The following is an 18726-nucleotide window of genomic DNA, read 5'->3' on the forward strand; positions in this document are numbered from 1 at the left end:
ATATTGTAAGCTGCCCTGAGTCTAAGGAAAAAGGCAGCATTAAAAAGTCAGATAGATAGATAGATAGATAGATAGATAGATAGATAGATAGATAGATAGATAGATAGATAGATAGATAATGATAGATAGATAGATAGATAGATAGATAATGATAGATAGATAGATAGATAGATAGATAGATAGATAGATAGATAGATAGATAGATAGATAGATAGATAGGATAGAATAGAATTTTTATTGGCCAAATGTGATTGGACACACAAGGAATTTGTCTTGGTGCATATGCTCTCAGCGTACATAAAATAAAATATACATTTGTCAAGAATCATGTGGTACAACACTTAATGATTGTCATAGGGGTCAAATAAGCAATGAAGAAGCAATATTAATAAAATATTAGGATATAAGCAACAGGTTACAGTCATACAGTCAACATGGGAGGAAATGGGTGAAAGGAATGATGAGAAAAACTAATAGAATAGAAGTGCAGATTTAGTAGAAAGTCTGACAGTGTTGAGGGAATTATTTGTTTAGTAGAGTGATGGCGTTCGGGGAAAAACTATTCTTGTATCTAGTTGTCTTGGTGTGCAGTGCTCTGTAGCGACGTTTTGAGGGTAGGAGTTGATAGTAGATAGATAGATAGATAGATAGATAGATAGATAGATAGATAGATAGATAGATAGATAGATAGATAGGTAGGTAGGAGTTGATAGTAGATAGATAGATAATGATAGATAGATAGACAGACAGACAGACCATGAGGTTTTTTTTCTGCCTTCAATCTTCTATGTTTCTATGTTTCTATAAGACTAGGTCAGGAAAACATAGTAGTATAGTTAATATTTGATTTGCCTTTTAAAGGTCATAAAAACAGTAGATCTTCTAATATTCTTTTTAGAGTAGTTGCCTCAACAGCACAGAGGCTCTTTTCATAATTGGGATGACTACAATGAATACTGCACTTTTCATCCTTTCTTTTTCCTGACATCAACTGGTGCCCATAAGAAAAGAAAATGCAATAGGGACATATAGGAATGAAAATCACAAAACTTTTTTTTTCTATATTATTTTGCTATTATATTTTTATATATATAATATAATATAATACTATATTATATTATATTATATATATAAAAATATAATAGCAAAATAATATAGAAAAAAAGTTTAAAAATAATAATATAATACTATATTATATATTATATTTTCTGTTTTTCATCATTGTTTCTTTCTCTTCGTCTCTTTCCCTCCTTCCTTCTCTTTAGTGGCCGTACTCAGAAGCAAGTCCTTGACTATGTTAAAGAAGGTGGACATAAAAAAGTGCAATTTGAGAGGTTTGGGATCCTTTTTGATGATGATGATGATATATCTTTTGTTTTTAAGATCTTTCTCTTGTGTCAGAAATCCTGGATTTGCGTAGTTAACCAGTTGAAATTGAAGTTGGTTGCATATTTAACCACAACCCAATATACGAGCACATAACAGATACAAAGTCAAAGTAAACCTCCCCAAACCCGACTGTAGAAAATATGACTTCAGCAATTGAGTTATTAATGCATGGAACTCACTACCAGACTCTGTTGTTTCGTCACCAAACGCCCAATACTTTACCCTTAAACTATCAACTGTTTTTTTGTTTGTTTTTTTAATATATAGTTTATTGATTTTTTAAGAGAAGAAAAAAAAGGGAGGGAAATAGGGATACAAAAAGTAAGGGCGATACATAACAATAAACATATTTCAGCATAAGATATGTAACTTATTGTGTATCAGTTTTAAACATTTAACTGTACATTTTCATGTTATACTTAATATTTAACGTTTTATAGTTTCGTATCTATAGATTTACTTATATTAGTATGGTTAGGTAAGATAAGATAGGATTTGGGTTGGGAAAGGGAAAGGGATGATACCTGCGATATAGTGGGCGTATGCAGTTTAACGACATATTTTTAAATTATAGTGGTGTGGGTGTGTATATTGAGGATGGTTGTATATCACATTGTTAGTAGATTATAGAAAGATATCAGAGGGATTGAACTCAGACAGAACATCTAGTTTGTATTTGGTCTAAGGAGTTTTCAGTTGGTTTCTGTTTTATTGTCATTATTGTCAATAAACTATCCACTGTTGACCTCACCCGATTCCTTAGAAGCCAGTAAGGGGTGTGCATAAGTGAACAAGCGTGCCTACTATCGCTGTCCTAAGTTTCTCTCTTATTAGTACCAATCTCATGTACATAAACAGTGTTAATTCTTGTATACTACCAATAGGCACTTGACAAATAAAATAAATAAATAAATAATATTTGCTAAAACAAAAGCAACCAGAATGCAGGAAAAGAACATTGTATATTTTTCTCCACCCAGAAGCTCTTAGATACTCGCTCCCCTTGCAGAAATAGTGGTATTTTGACGTTGAGAGCATTTGTTCAGTGATTAATTGCATTGCTCTTTGTCCCCTTTGTTTGAGTAAAATACTTCCAACTTGCCAACTTCTGCATGTACCTTTCTATTAGAATCACCCCTTCTGAAACTTTTAGTCAGCATAGTGCTTCCGCTGGAAGGCTTAGCTTGCAGAGAATTACAGTAAGAACAGAAGACATTTTCTGTCCAAAGAAAGAAGCTCCGATGACAGCTGTGGTTGTTCCAAAACATCTCTTTAAATTATAATGTTAATAATGTTTAAAACATTTTTCTGCTTTTAAAAAAAGTTTAATTACTGGTGGTGATATGTTAGACCAGTGATTTTCAACCTTTCTTGAGCCGCGGCACATTTTTTACATTTACGAAACCCTGGGGCACATTGAGCGAGGGGGGTGGGCGGCTAAAAAAAGTTTGGACAAAAAAATTCTATCTCTCTCTTCCTCCCTTTCACTCTATTTCTCTCTCCCACCCTCTTTCTCTCCCTTCATCTTTCTTTCTCTCTCTCCATCCCTTTCTTTCTCTTCCTTCCTTCCTCTTTTTTGCTCTTTCTCTCTCCCGCTATACCTCCCTCTATGTCTTTCTCTCTCTCTCCTTCCCTCCCTCTCTTTCTCTCTCTCCCCCTTGCCTTCTTTCTCTCTTTCTTTCTTTCTCTCTTGCTTTCTTTTTCTTGTTCTCTTTCTCTCTCTCTTGCTTTCTCTCTCTCACTTGTTCTTTCTCTCTCTCTCGCTCTTTCTCTCTCTTGCTTTCTTTCTCTCTCTCTCTCTTGCTTGCTCTCTTTCTTTCTTTCTCTCTCTGAGCTTCGCGGCACACCTGACCATGTCTCGCGGCACACTGGTTGAAAAACACTGTGTTAGACAGTTATAGAGTGGTTTTTAGCATGTCATTGCCAAATCTCTTTCCAAAGACCTCTAACATGTTGAATTAAAACTTGATTTTAGTAACAGGTTTTACATTCAAAGTCAGCTTTTAGAATCAGAAGTCCTCCTTTCCCTAAGTTTTTGTAATATGTTCAGTGATGTACGTATCTGTCACCCTAATGACTCCACATAGACATCCCAAAGGAATATGTTTATTTGGGGCTTTTATTTTCCACAGTTACTATAAGAGTTAAAGAAATTGAGGGATTGGGTGCAAATGTTTTTAATTTTTAATTAATTTTTTTGATTAATTCTATAGTCCACCTTTCTTCCAGAAGCTCAAGGCAACGCCCCAAACTGTCTCTACTTCAGTGGTTCTTTTTCTCTCTACAGAAAACACAGCAAGATCCATTCTGTTAGGAGTCTGACTCCAAAATCTACAGAGCAACTTTCTGTGGTGCCAAAACAAGTCAGTTATCTTTCATGCTTTTGCTAACTAAAAATCCAAAAGTGGTTTTGTTCTTTGTTGTTTAAGGAGGGTAAACAAATTGCTTGAAGGAACAGTATATAGTACTTCCCTCTGGTTTGGAATGTTGCTGAATAAATGGAAAATGCAAGCAGACATAAAGTATTTAACTTCAACAGGCTTTAACAATAAAAATACTGAAACTATGTATCTAGCAAATTCACACAAATCTTCCGGGAGGTCTAACGGGTGTGAGGCATTGTTTGCAAGGATAAAGAACAAGAGGAGATATAGACATATCCCTAAAGGAAGTTGACCAAAATCAATCTTGGAGAAATGTTTAAACAAAAGATGCCTAAATAAATACAATTGAAACATTGTATACAAAATGATGCAAATGTTTGGAAATGGATGTTGGGGAAAGAATAAATCAAAGAGATAATGAAAGCGTCAAGAATAAGCAATGATGACAAATTAAACGAAGGAGAAAGTATGTCAATCTATTCACTTATAAGAGGCTGTGCCATTGCACAAAGGCTAAACAACAATGATGGGATACTGTAAGTGAAACACATGCTTATTTTTTACTCCTCTGTCTTCAGTTCTCTTCAGTCTTAATGACTGAGGCAAATAATAGGAGTGTGAGCTTAAGGGTCACTCACAGTTTAAAAGGGAACAAATGAATCTTGTCCATTTTCTCTTAAGTCCTTCCTTTCCCTCTCCTTCTCCTACTCCCAACCCCACTTCATTCTTTTCTATGCCATGCAATTTTATGGAAGCACAAGGTTTTTCTTATTACAGTACAGTGGTACCTCTATGTAAGAACGCCTCTACTTAAGAACTTTTCTAGATAAGAATCGGGTGTTCAAGATTTTTTCCCCTCTTCTTCAGAACCATTTTCTACTTAAGAACCCGACCCTGGAAAAATTTCCCAGAAAATTTGAGATTGGCATGAAAGCCCGGCCAGTTTCCTGCCATTCCCCCTTTAATCCTGGCCATCTGGGCTGCCAGAGGAGCCTTTAGGTGGTGCTTAAGGAGGCTTTGGCAGTCCAGAGCGAATGAAGCATTTTCCTTTTTCTGGGTGCTTGGAGAGGGAATAAACCTCTGCCAGCGCACAGAGAAAAGAAAAGCTCCCTTTGCTGCGGGCAGCCGAGGAGTGACCACAGCGAAGGAAAGGCACTGGCTACAAAGCGAGTGAGTGATAGGAGAGGGGAGCCCTTCAGCACGGGAAGGAAGAGGCAGCAGGTAGCAGCAGCAGCCGCCGCCAGTGTAGAGGAGGCAGTGTATGGGAGGCAGCCTCGCACCGGGTGTATTGGAGGCACGTGCTCTTCCTCGCCGCCTCAGAGTCCCCCTCTTTTTTTTTCAAGTCTATATTTTTGGATTTTTTTGATTCCCCTCACTTCACCTTCTTCCTTCAGCAGCCACTCTCCTCCTCCTCTTCTTCCTCCTCCCACCCAAATTCCGAGCTTTTAGAATAGAATAGAATTTTATTGGCCAAGTGTGATTGGATACACAAGGAATTTGTCTTGGTGCATATGCTCTCAGTTTACATAAAAGAAAAAGATACATTTGTCAAGAATCATGTGGTACAACACTTAATGATTGTCATAGGGGTCAAATAAGCACTGAAGAAACAATCAATATTAATAAAAATCTTAGGATACAAGCAACAAGTTACAGTCATACAGTCCTAAGTGGGAGGAATTCTGAGCTTTTATTTCTTTCCTAACGGGTTTGTATGCATTATTTGCTTTTACATTGATTCCTATGGGAAAAATTGCTTCTACTTAAGAACGTTTCTACTTAATAACCTGGTCATGGAACAAATTAAGTTCTTAAGTAGAGTACCACTGTATTTTTGCTGTTGTTATGGTATTACCTTTGGTAGCTTTATGGAAGACTTTAATTTGAACTAGGATGGATTGAGTCATTTGCTGTACTTGAATTTTCTGCGAATGTTTTCAGCTATCCTCATCTGTTTCCTTGCTTATCCAAAGGTTATTCTTAAAACCTGCAAACTGGACAAGCGTGAATTACATTCACCCATTCATGTTGCAGTTAAACCTGTTCCTTCTACTCTGAATTCATATAAAACCATCACTGCTAATTGCTTTTTACATTCTTATCTGCTATAAATTCTTGTTTATTTTTGTAAGAGCAGAGTTGGCTATCGCTTCCTAAATTACATGATTGAGGTGTATTCAATTTGCATATTCTGATATAATTTCATGAGAGTTAAAGCTATTTTCTTCCAGTATTTTAGGGAAAGGACTAAGCTATTACAGAAAGAAAACCAGGGAATGAACACTGCCGATGTAAAACAGATGATGCTATTTTAACGAAGGGCAGCTGAAAATAAAGAGTTTCTTATACTGAATATAAGTGATGGTGAACCTATGGCACGGAAGCCACAGGGGACACATGGAGCCATATCTGCTGGCATGCGAGCTGTTGCCCTAGCTCAGCATACAGAAGCTCTGGGAGGGAGTTTTTAGCTTCCAAAGAGCCTCCAGGGATTGGGGGAGGACGTTTCTACCCTCCCCTGGCTCCAGGGAAGCCTTTGGAGCCCAGGGAGGGTTAAACACAAGCCTATTGGGCCCACCAGAAGTTGGGAAACAGGCCATTTACAGCCTCCAGAGAGCCTCTGGGGAGCAGGAGAAGCTGTGTTTGCCCTCCCCAGGCATTGAATTATGGGTGTGTGCACTCGTGCATATGTGATAGCACACAGGCATGCTCTTTCGGCATCCAGGGAAAAAAGGTTCGCCATCACTGGAATAGAGTCTTACTTGTGTTGAATGTGTGAAACAGTTGCTATAAAAATTGATGATCATTTATTGCCTTCTGTATCACATTCCTTCCTTTCTCTTTCCAGAGTTGTAGTTTTACATATGGAGATGGTGCTGATTCCCTGATTGTGCAAAGCTGCCAGCAGGGAAAGGAATTAAATATTTCAGTGGAAGATGGTGGACCACATGCAACTCCTTCCCTGAAAAAAAACCCTAAGGAAGGCCAGAGGGTAGATGGTACTACAATGGCAACGGCGGAGGAGGAAGAAGAGGTCGTGAAGGACAGGTCACAACTCAGCAGATCTCAGAGGCAGCAGCCAAGCACAGGTCCTGCATCTCGAGCTACTCATGGCAGTAGCACATCAATACCTTTTATTGACTGCAGTGACGTAGATAGCGAGTATGATCTCCTCAGAGGGCAAATGAGTCAGTCACATTCCCAAACAAATGACAATTATGAGGGTGATTTGACCAGTGGAGTCTATGTTGATTGTAGAGGTGAAAATCAGAATAAATATAGGAACAAGGAATCTTCTACTTCCCCAAGGAAGGCATTCTACAAGGTCATGGAAGACTGCATTGATAACAGCTCTGGTAATATGTCCTTCTCTCTTGGTGAGAATCCCAGATTCCCACAGCATAGTACCCTGGTTGAAGAAATGTTTAATGGCCCAGATATCCGTAGTCCATTGGCTACTCCCTTGCATTCGAGCAGCAAAAGATCAAGTCCAGTCAGGAGTATTGGTAGTCCAGGTACTCAAATCCGTGAAGAATGTAGGGCAAAGAGGAAAAATAATGACGGACATACTTTTAGCTACCATAATTATACCAAGTTTTCCCCAGTTTTGCAAAGACCACAGTTGCAAAGGTTTCAGAACAGATCTGAAACAGATCCATTTATTTTAAGCCATGGATCTTCCACTCCAGGTCAACAATATACAGCAGAGAGGTTTTGTAAAAGGCAAATGGTTAAAATGGCCCCTTTAGAAGGCAAAAGTATGGCAAATGGGATGCCAGCATCTGCACCATCAAAACGAAGCCCCATCATGCAGTCCTTGTATGCTAGGGGCATGATGGACCGTATGCCTACTGTACAAATGACAGAAGGGTCTACAAGCAGTGGAACAGAGTCTAGCGACTCTGATTCAGAAATGGTGAATTGTTTCACACAACCTCTTGTGTTTGGTAATCCCATAGTGCTAAATTCGTCTCCAGGGCCCAGGAATAAGTATCCCTCTAACAGCCTTCAGTTAAGTGGAGAAGCTGAAGATGATGAAGAGGGTGCTCATGTCTTCAGTTGTTGAGATTCTTGGACAGTCTTTCTAAGAAGGGGCTATAGAATATCCAGTCAAGTCACTGTTGGAGTAGCCTTCCACAGTTAGGCATTTACAGACAGTGGGAATTGTCCACGTTATATAGAGGATATCATGCTGTTATTTGATGGTCAAATAATTGATTATCAAGCAAAAAAAAAGTATTGACCTTTAAAATACAGAATGATTTTGAGAAGATAAATAAAGAATTTGATATGGTAGTTTAAAGTGGTTTACAATAAAATATAATGGTGGCATATTCGTTATTTGTTTTTGAAAGATAAGATAATCTCAGCAGTAGATTTTACATTAAGGAAAATTGCTATAATTGGTGCACTTAATGAAATTTTAAGCAGAATAAAGAGAAAGAGATGACTTGCAGAGCAGTAATGTTGGTTCTTATTTAGAAATAACTTATTACTTTCTCATTAGGATTTATTCCTGAATAGATGTGTCTGCAACCATTGCTGTTTTTGAAACAGCATATTATTATATAAATATATATTTCTCTCGTACTGAGGGGAACTTACTATACAGTGCCTCTATTTCAAATTTTATACTGCTGTCAAAATAAAAGAAATTTGATATTTGAGCAAATACTTTTTATAAGGTTTGATTATGTCTATTTACAAGAACTAATGCAATGTTTTACCCATCAACATTATATATCAGACATATTTCAAGCATTACAGATGTCAGTTTTTTATTCTAAACATTCCTAAAAATAGAAAAGAGAACAAGTGGAGATTTTAAAAATGGAATCCTTAGGCAATTATTTGAAAAGCCTTATTATGATTTCCAGAAATTTGTTACAAAATTAACCTCGGCAGAATTTATTCCACAAAGTTCTCAGCAATAATTAATCCAGGATTCAGATAGGAGTTAAAAACATGACAATAATTTTTACGTATATATTCTCGGTTGAGGAGGGAACCATATCAGTGGTGTCAAACCCGTGTCCTGCAAGCCAGAGAAAGTCGTGATAATCACATGGCGATAATATGATGACGTGAATTTGACACACACACACACACAGAGAAAGAGAGAGAGAGAGAATAGTAATAGAATCACCATCCTATGTCATATCAGCATAATGGTCTGCATGTTTACATATTTGTCAAAGCGTAAAATATTACTTTCCCAAATCACATTTAACAAATGCAGGAAGAGAGAGTATAAACATTCAGTAGTTTATTAAATGAACAGGATTTTAAATGAATCCTTGCATTTAGATGAGCTTTCTTGATGTAAATAATTATGCCCAGGCAGAATGAAATGTTTATTACCTGCCCTTAGCATTGTTATGAACTGTGTTTTTGTGGGTAATATAGAGGAAATAAGAAGTGGAGTTGGCAGATTTTTGCTGCACGTAGTTGATTTTACAAAGTTTTCAGAATTGTTTTAAAAGCAAATGTTTAATGGCTTCCTGGGTTTATAGAACACCAACAGGAAATGTTGATAACTATTTCTGATGCCTTCAAAAATGAAATAGTAAGAATAAATCTGTATTTGGACTGAAATTCAGTATGCAGATGCCAGATGTGGTAATGATTTAACTCTTCTTAGGAGATGCAGACTTTTTGCACTAAATTAGCCTTCTCCAATATCCAACAATCTCTTGTTGGATAGTTTATATCTGTTTCAGCCAACATAAAAAAATATTGGGATAATTTAAGGAAAATTATCTCTGTAGTTGATGCAGGCTGACTGGAAGCTGAAATTTTCAGATTTCTGTAAAAATCTCAAAGGATTAGCTTTTAAAAAGAATTTTACCACATGCTGTCCATCTTTTGGAATATAGGTATATACATTGAAACACTTATTGTGCTTTTACTTAATACGTTCTCTTTTTCTACCCTAATAATTGCTTAATATGAGCACAGTTCAGATACTTGTTTTGACAGTAGACAATAAAATAGATCTACAACTCTGTGGTTAGAAAAAAGCAGGTGAATATTTTATTTCATGTCAAGAGAATCAAATTGGAAATAGTTTGTCAAATAATTGGCTGTAATTTTCTAAATTTTTGCTTTAAAATAGGTCTAAACAAAAATCACAGAAGAAGTAAAAATCTAGTATCTTGTATGGTAAACATTGGCGAATTAGGGATTCTCATTACCACTAGTTACTTAAATTATTTCCCCAAGCATTTCCAAGTGTATAATTTTCATTTTAGAAAAAAAATTAATTCCACAGTTTCTGATTACTTTAATCAGAACTGGCAAACCAGATCCATGAAATAGATATCCATGAAACACATAAAATGATTAATTTTATGTGACTAAGAATGTTGATAAGCAGCTGCAGTTGCATTTAACAAATATTGTAAGAAAGATTAAGAAATATATGGGATTTTACATGTAATTCAGCGTTCAGGCCAATTTAGTCATGTAAATGCCAGCCATGCATATTTTTATGTGATAGACATTTCATATTCTGTATGCAAAACAGAATATTGTGATGTAACTTAAACAGCTCCTTTGCTGTGATTGAAATTAATACACTCACTTCATAATTTACATGAATGTGCAAGATAATAATGATGATGATGACTTTGGGAAGAACTTGTTAGGTGGATAAAAATGCCAAATCCAGTCTGAAAATCTAGCTAACTGTATAACAAACCATAATAATGGTTCACCTATATTCTTCAGTCAGATGTTAATTCCATCAAATGATAGTTTGGGGTTGGGTGATGATGTATGAATAACAATTTATTATTTTTCATCCTTTTTTAAATTTTGGTCTTTGACACACCAGCTACTATCTAGGTAAGCAAGTTAGAAACTAGAAAATATATTAAAAGAAGCCTGGCATTTTGTAATGATGCCATAAATATGTGGGACATCTTTGGGATAATATTTAATACCCGTGGAACTGATGCATGGAACATCTATGTTGACTGTAGCAAAGAAACAGTTGCCCTTTCTCATTTAAGTTTCTTTAAATGCACATTAAATGTTATTGCTAGCATAAAATTGTGGACCATATCAAGAGAGACTCATTAGATTACTAACGGACTCAAAAATACAAAAATTAGACTCTCATGGCCATTTCCTTGTCTATAGTTATCATGTCTCTTTGATGGATTAAATATTGAAATATTAAATATTGAAATTCTGTAATAAAGCAATAAACATACCTTTTAACAGTAGGGAAAAGATTAAACAAAATGTTCACTTTGATCACTCATAGAAATAGCAGTCACATCATAACGTTTTCCCTGGGGCTTTTTTTGGGGGGGCGAGGTAAATGAAAAATGATTGGTGTGGGTGTGTATACACACCGACACATTTTTCTTCTTCTGGAGTATATATATATTCCAGAGAGAAGGAAATGCATAATGATTTTCTTAAAAAATCATATTCCAGAAGGAGGGAAATTCATTCCAGAATATATAATCATCTTTTGTCGTTTCTATGGGATATATCAAATCTCAATTAAAAATGATTTTTCAATAATGTCATTATTTTCTGACTCTTGACACGCTTGGTGATTTATGAATGAACAGTTGCCTGCAAGTTTATTTCCTAATGAGAGAGAATGTTTCCACGGCTATTGTTCTTTTCCCCTCCCCCCTTAAAATAGTATACATGCTTAATCCACCTGGTAATAAAAATTAAGGCACTATTATTTGTTATTTGGAGGGTCTGTCCTCCCCATATACCACAGATTTTAATTTACTCAGACATCAACCATTATTAGAGGCATGTGTGACTATAGTCGTTTTTATAAAGTTATCCTTTAAGCAAAACATGTTTAAAATAGAAAAAAGTCAGTTTCGTGGTAAAGCACCAGATTAGAAACCAGGAAAGTGTGAGTTATACAGTAGTTTCAGTTCAGGCTTGAAAGGCAGTTGGGTGACTTTGAGCAAGTCATTTTTCATCCCAAAATTCACTCCACAGGGTCGTTGTTATGTGGAAAATAGGAAAATGAAGGAATATTAGTGATGTTCACTACCTTGAGTTACTTATAGAGAGGAGGATTTAAGAAAAATCTGAAAAAATAGGGCTATTCCCAATAGAGGCAATGTGAATGTGATCATTCTTTTGGGTTTGAGTAAAAAAATTACATGTCTACTGAGATAACTTATTATTTATCTGCCAACTTTCTCTGCACTGTTTTCCCCCAATCCTGGCTTCCCTTCGTTCAACCGCATAGAACATTAGCAATTAAAGCAGGTTTATTATGTCTCTCTTTAAAACAAAACTCATCTATTTTACCTGCATATGTACATTAGAAGCAAAGTGTCATTATTCATATCTTTAACAGATTGTGTTAAAGAATGCTGAAATTCCAGTGTGAGTAACATGGATTTTGGCTTCAAAGGAGTCATCAAGCACCTATCGGCTTACAGCTCTTGCTCATTAGAATTTCTTAGCCTGTCCATCTTTTTTGGCAAACGTTGAGCAACTAACAGAATCTGAGATACAAATTACTGCCTTATTTTCTATCATCCATTTCTTTTCTGGTCATATTACAAATTCTGTACCTAAGTCTAACATTGAGATCGGTTTAAAAGTTGCTGGGACTTCCATGCTCATTCTTGTCATTTGTTTAATAAGGTTATAACTTGTTTTAAAATTATTTCACTGTTTGCATTGTTTTATCAGCATGTGCCTCTATGTAAGGAAGAAGCTTTATTTGCACTATTCTATCTTTATACTAAAAGCATGATATATCTTATGTTCTTTGCATTGTTTATCACTCACCCCAATATCCCTTACCTAGAGGGAGAAATAATGCAGAATGAAAAGTCTTCTTTTTACTGTGATTCATCTATAAAATTTTGCAGTTTGTGAAAGGACCCAGTTTTGCAAAATTCAAAAGTGAAAACATATATGTTGGGCAATAGTGATCTCAGGCACATATTGCAACCATATACCAACTCTATGGAACACTTGGTCCTTCGTTTCTTAGTAAAAGAAACATTAAGAATAATTTTAAAAATATTTTAAATGCAAATTTTCTCTTAAGCAGACTCACTGCTGTATCGAGAGAGATTAAACTAAAATAGACAGTAACTATACCTGAGCGATAGTTTGGGTCCATAACCCACTGTGCATAATGACATTAAGCATTGTTTAATATGTATTTATTTTATTTGTTTTCATATTTATACTTAAAGAAAGGGTCATCCTTTTCCAGTTTTCCCCAGTGGTAGAAAAAATAAAGATAGAAAAGAGCAACACCTTATTCTTTCAAATTCACGCATCCTATTCTGCTATTAAAAAGTTTGAAATGCCCTGTCATTTTTTTCCTGTCAAAAGTGTTCAAGTATACTCTAAAATGCTGTAGTTATTGTTCAGTTTTGTACTTGCCACTGTTTAATTCTATTTTATATCACTTTATCCTGAAATTTGTATTCAAGAGGTGGTGTTACTGGCTGCAAAACCTAGTTATGAATTTGGTGATTGTTTGTAAGCATGTCAATCCAAAGCTATTTATTCACCTATATATGCATGATCTTAAATTTGTTTTGCTTTCTGTTACTTGTACTGAAGGTTTTCCTCTCTTTCTGGCTGGTACCTTGCTTTAAAACACACCTTTGCTTATTGTGCTCACAAATCATTGGCTGAATTGCTTGACCAAGTAAGGGTCTGTGTTCTTAGTATGATTTTCCAAATTCACATACAATGTCATTCACCATCACCATTATTGTGGTTATCCCATTTAAGCCTAGGAATCCAGCTTTTTTTCCTTCCCTCTTTTCCCTGTGGATAATAACAATACAAAAATTGATTGCTTAGACTCTGTGGCCCTTTTCATCCCTCCGTGCAACTGCCTTGTATGATTAAACTAGGAAGAGATTCAATAATAATAACAATACTTCACTCAGAATTTACCATAGGCTTATAATCAAAACCATAAAGGATGCCAGTTTTTGAGCATCTGCATTTTTTAAATAGATACTTTGTTGACTGTGTCTGCTTTCCATTCATCTTTGAAGATGCCTGTTTGAAACAGTTACTTAATAGACCAGTGCAAAGACTATTAAAAAGATTCTTGAGTACAATTAAAAACATCTCTGTTCAAATGGTTAGAGGACCACATTTAGTATGCATGACGTTTTTTGAAACCGGCATGCACAATTGTGTGGCTTTTTTAACCTCTTTCTAATTGCTTTCCAAAGCCATAATAGTTAAATCAGTGTAACCATGATTCCACCTTTCCAAACAGAAGTTTCAATTACTGATTGGGGAAAAGAAAGTACAGTACTGATGGTGATATGTGGCATCGTAAAAAAACACAGCTTATTTTCAGATCACAGCACCAATAAGCATTTTGATTGGCAACAAATTACTTCATTTGCTATTTAAAAACATGAATGTGAAATGCATTTCCATTTCTCTCGAGTTCACATCAAGCAAAATTTGAAATAATTAATATTTATGAGGTCTGTAGTAACATAATTTAGGAATGTTCAGAAATATTCTGCTTTAGAAGTCTAAAGGAAAGCTTAACCCTTGATACACTTGCTAAGAATACTTTTAGGGAAGGCATTGCCCATTATCTGCTATATTCTTCTGGACATCTGGTTTTGGGAAAAGCCTTGTGGAGGCATCAAGCAATTAAACAGCTTCAGTCCTACGAGTAAAGTAAAAAGTAAAATTTTAATTTATCTAAAGATGCAGTCCCTCAAACTAATTAGCACCAATTTTACTACTGCGGTGAAGTTTTACAGCAGAAGCATGAGTGTAATAATGTATTAATAATAAGTTCTCTATATTGCTTACAGGGAAAAGAATGCACATGATACCAATTTAAAATTGAGGTGTGATTCTTGGGGGCACTAAAATGTCATTTTTGTTTTCAATAGAAATTTTATATTTGTGCATAAAAATATGCAGAGCATTGCAAGCTTTTCACACCTTTAGATTATTATAGTATAATAATGTTTTGCATTATCAGTTTTTTTACAGTTTTTAAGAATCATTGCTTTTAAGAGCTATTCAAAACAGGAAAAAAAATCCCAACTGTTGTTAAACATAGGAGCTTTCTCCTTTTGAAATATTTTTCTTAGACGCAAAGGGGAAAATGTACTGATATGCATGATAATTTTGATAAATACAAAGTAATCCATTTATTTGGCATGCAAGGTACAAAATATTAATTTTGTTAGAAAATAAATTTAGAATAGGCATATTCTAGCATATTTAGAAAAGAAAAAAATAGAACCTAAAAAACTGTTGTTGTTATTGTTGTTATCTTTTGGCCAAGAATATATTTTACTCACCATCTCTTGATTCCCAGATATTTTGATAAATGACCAATACTTAGTAAAACCTCTAGAAATACAATCCAGATACATTTGGATTCATCCATTAAATTGAGCCTTCACACAGTCTCCAATTTATCAGCTTAATCCAGATGAGTGCTTAATGCCAATTCTTAGTCTGGGTTCATGAGTTCCTTAACTCTCTGGGGCAATTTGGATTACTGTATGTGGAGCTTCTGTGCAGTCCCAGTAGGATAGTGAGTCCAAAAGTTCTCCAAAACCCTATACAGCAATGGCCCCCCAACCTTTTGGGCACCAGGGACAAGTTCGGTGGAGAGAGGTTTTTACGCGAAGTAGAAGGGATATAGTTTCATGTGCTGCCTGCATCCCGCGAATGGGACTTTGCTTGTTTGCATGGCCCAGTTTTTGGCATGCAGCGGCCTGCTTCCAGTCTATGGACCAGGGGTTTGAACCCCCTGCTATACAGTATACTATGTGGTACGAGCGCTTCTAAACAACTTTGGGATATAGCTTCTTTTTAAGCACTTCCCTGATAAATTATGTGTATCTGCCATTGTTTAATTTTTTTCTCTGGCAAGTCTATAAAAGTTTGAGATTTGGACTATGTTTAATTTGGGTAGTTTAGCTATTTTCCAATGAAATGTATGTTTTCATCCTGTATTGAGACCAGTATATAGCCCCAGAATTCCTGCCTTTTTACTTTCATATTTAAAATGACACCTCTGTTTCCGTAATGAATGTAGTTTGAATATGTACCAGTTATAAACTTAGAAAGTATCTTCTCATGAGTATAAATCCTTTCCTCTCCTTTTTCTTATATGTGGACACTTTATTATGAAAATATTGTATAAGGTTGTGTACGAGTGTCAATAAAATTGACATTGTGTTAACAAGCTGTGACTTTTCTGTCAGATTTTTAGTATATTAAGAACAAAAATCTTCAATGCAGGCAAATCTCTCGTAATTTGGGTTTGATCTGGTGCTGGAAAAGATAATGGGGTGAATAGAGAAGGGGATTTATTTAAAGGCGTATTAATTATCCTTATTACTGAAAAAATAAATTACTCCCTGATCCTGCTCTTATCTCGTGCCACATTTTCCTATTATTTCCATGCTCAGGTGCAAATTTAAATTCTAACTATATTTTCAACAAAGAAAAAATATTTGTGTGTGTGAAACATTGCAGAAATTTCACTTGCATTTTAGCTTTGTGTCTTAATAACATACTAGCTGACAGCATATCCACTTTTCTAAATTATAATCCTGTAGAAAGTATGGTACATAAGGAAAGGCTGGAATCATTATAAAAGCCTCCATGCAGAATCTGTAACCCACTTGCCTTCTAAGGAAAGGGAATTGAAATTTTATTTTTCCACTGTTGTATATTTCACATAGGCATAAATATGTACTGTCAGGCACTTAACATAACTTTGCACATTTGAAACTGTCCTATACAAGCTTGGAAATAATTCATTTTCTATTATTGCAATGTAGCATTTCTATCCCAAACAATCAAAAGACCAACTCTTCAAGGTATACTGTACTAATTTTCTTGGATGTAGCCAGAGGCCCTGAAATGGCTTATTCCATATACAGTGATCCCCCGTTTATTGCGTCCCCAACCATTGCGAACAGGGTACTTCGCGATTTTTCAACCCGGAAGTCAAAATACCATCTACGCATGCGTGCCCGTTTTTTCTATGGGCACGCATGCGTAGATGGCAACCGGGAGATCAGCTGCTGGGCGGCTTCCCTGGGTCTTCCCCCTCTTGCTGGCGTCAGCGAGGAGTTTCCCCACCGCCCACGCAAACTCCTCGCTGCCGCCCGCCCTTCGCCCGCCCACGCCGTTCATTCTCGCCGCTTTCGAGCTGAGTCCTGAAGCGAATTTGCTCCCGGACTCAGCTCGAAAGCGCCGAGAGCCAGCGTGGACAAGCCGTTCCTTGGCGCTGGCTATCGGCGCTTTTGAGCTGAGTCCGGAAGCGAATTCGCTCCCGGACTCAGCTCGAAAGCGCCGAGAGCCAGCGCCCCCCGGACCCCCAACCCGGGTTTGGGGGGCTGCTAGGAAGCCCTCCATGCCGGCGGCAAACAGCCGCGCCGTCCCCAATCTTCGGCTCCTCGCTAGCGCTGTGGGAGTAAAAACACCATCTGCACATGCGCAGATGGTGTTTTTACTTCCGCAGCGCTACTTCGCGAAAACCCGCTCGTTGCGGGGGGTCCTGGAACGGAACCCTCGCAACGAGCGGGGGATCACTGTATTCTAGATATGACTTTCTCCTAGTCATTTCTTTAACACCTTTACCTGCAGTAAAACTGACAAAATTGCATTACGAAAAGGGTTTTAAAAATTGCAGTATTGCCCTGGTTGTTTGAGATATTAAAAACTTTTTAAAAAGGTATGAAAATATAAAAAGCAAGATATTTGGATGTGATTCTGCCTCTTACCAAACTGTACACAAAGAGGGAGCCTGGGTTGCCTCTAGGAATTATGAGAAGTAGAGGTTGAAATTAAATATCCTGTTTAATCTAAATATGGACTTCCCTAATCATATGACTTCTCCCACTCACCCACTTTTCAAGTGTTATGTAATGACTGGGATTGGGTGGGATGAGTAAATCACAGTAGTCATTTCTCTCAATGATATAAATTAGATAGTAATTGTGATCATATTTGTAGAGAAATGTGACTTTGGTTATTTATAAATGGTTTTTTTACTCAACTTTAGTTGCAGGTAAGTAAGCATAAACAATGCAAAAGTCCATCTTCCTCCTTTTTCCAAAAAATAAAAAGGTGTAAATTACCTAATTGTGGTTTTGAGTAAGCACCATTTCCATAGTATTTGGTTTACATAAATATGGATTCATCTCATTTTAATTAGTTGGCAAACCATGATAGGAAATTTGAATTAAACTTGGATTGGACATTGAGCATATAATTTGAAAAAAAATTAGGCATAACTAAAACTAGTCTGTTAAAAACCATAATTAGAAGCCTTATTTTTTTCCTGCTATGCATGAAGAAGCAACACAATAGGAGAAGTGTTTGAGGACTAGTGTAGCACCTTCACTGTTTACAACAATGTGTTTGTTGTGTGAGATCTAAGAAAGACTTATACATCTTCCGTAACTATTCATGAGGCCTAGATCTCGTTACATTCAATTCAATAGAGGCTAAGAAAGATTTTTTCCCCACTGCTGCAAGCAATGTGAAACTTATTCCAACCAGTTGACGGTATTCAGAGCAAAAAGATTGTAGTCATTTAAATACCAATAGCTCCTCTGAATCTTATGATACCCTACTACTTAAATGGGTTGAGGGGATTTAATCTTTATATCTACTAAATTAAAGTTTTCTGAATGTATTGTATTGTTCCTTCAGCAGGCTCTCTTGCTGGCAGCCCTCACCTTTCAGAACTGTCAATCAATTCTCAAGGTGGACCAGCCATAGCAAATGCAACTTTGTCTCCTAATTTGAGTCCTGATAATAGGCAAGCTTCTCCGTTGATCAGTCCCTTACTGAATGATCAAACTGGAGTCCGCGCTGATGATGAAGAGGAGGTCAGGAGAAAGGTACTGAAGTTGGCTCTATCTATTAGGTATGCAAAAGAGAAGGATTTAGGGGTAGTGATTTCTGACAGTCT

General features: G+C 36.4%; 1 protein-coding gene across 6 annotated transcripts in view; it reads left to right on the forward strand.

The window, feature by feature from the left end:
* The window catches only part of FARP1 (FERM, ARH/RhoGEF and pleckstrin domain protein 1), a 224047-nt gene that overhangs the window by 141092 nt on the left and 64229 nt on the right, over positions 1–18726 (forward strand). For 3 of the 6 annotated variants that reach the window (XM_070751204.1, XM_070751202.1, XM_070751206.1), the window contains exons 11-14: positions 1266–1334; positions 3677–3752; positions 6622–6862; positions 18468–18655. In XM_070751204.1, the coding sequence (XP_070607305.1) occupies positions 1266–1334; positions 3677–3752; positions 6622–6862; positions 18468–18655 (574 nt within the window). Of the gene's footprint in view, positions 1–1265; positions 1335–3676; positions 3753–6621; positions 6863–18464; positions 18656–18726 lie in introns of all 6 variants that reach the window. The other 3 variants (XM_070751203.1, XM_070751201.1, XM_070751205.1) reach the window with 1 other exon arrangement.

Source organism: Erythrolamprus reginae, chromosome 4, assembly GCF_031021105.1.
Source record: "Erythrolamprus reginae isolate rEryReg1 chromosome 4, rEryReg1.hap1, whole genome shotgun sequence".
Classification (NCBI taxonomy): Eukaryota; Metazoa; Chordata; class Lepidosauria; order Squamata; family Dipsadidae; genus Erythrolamprus; species Erythrolamprus reginae.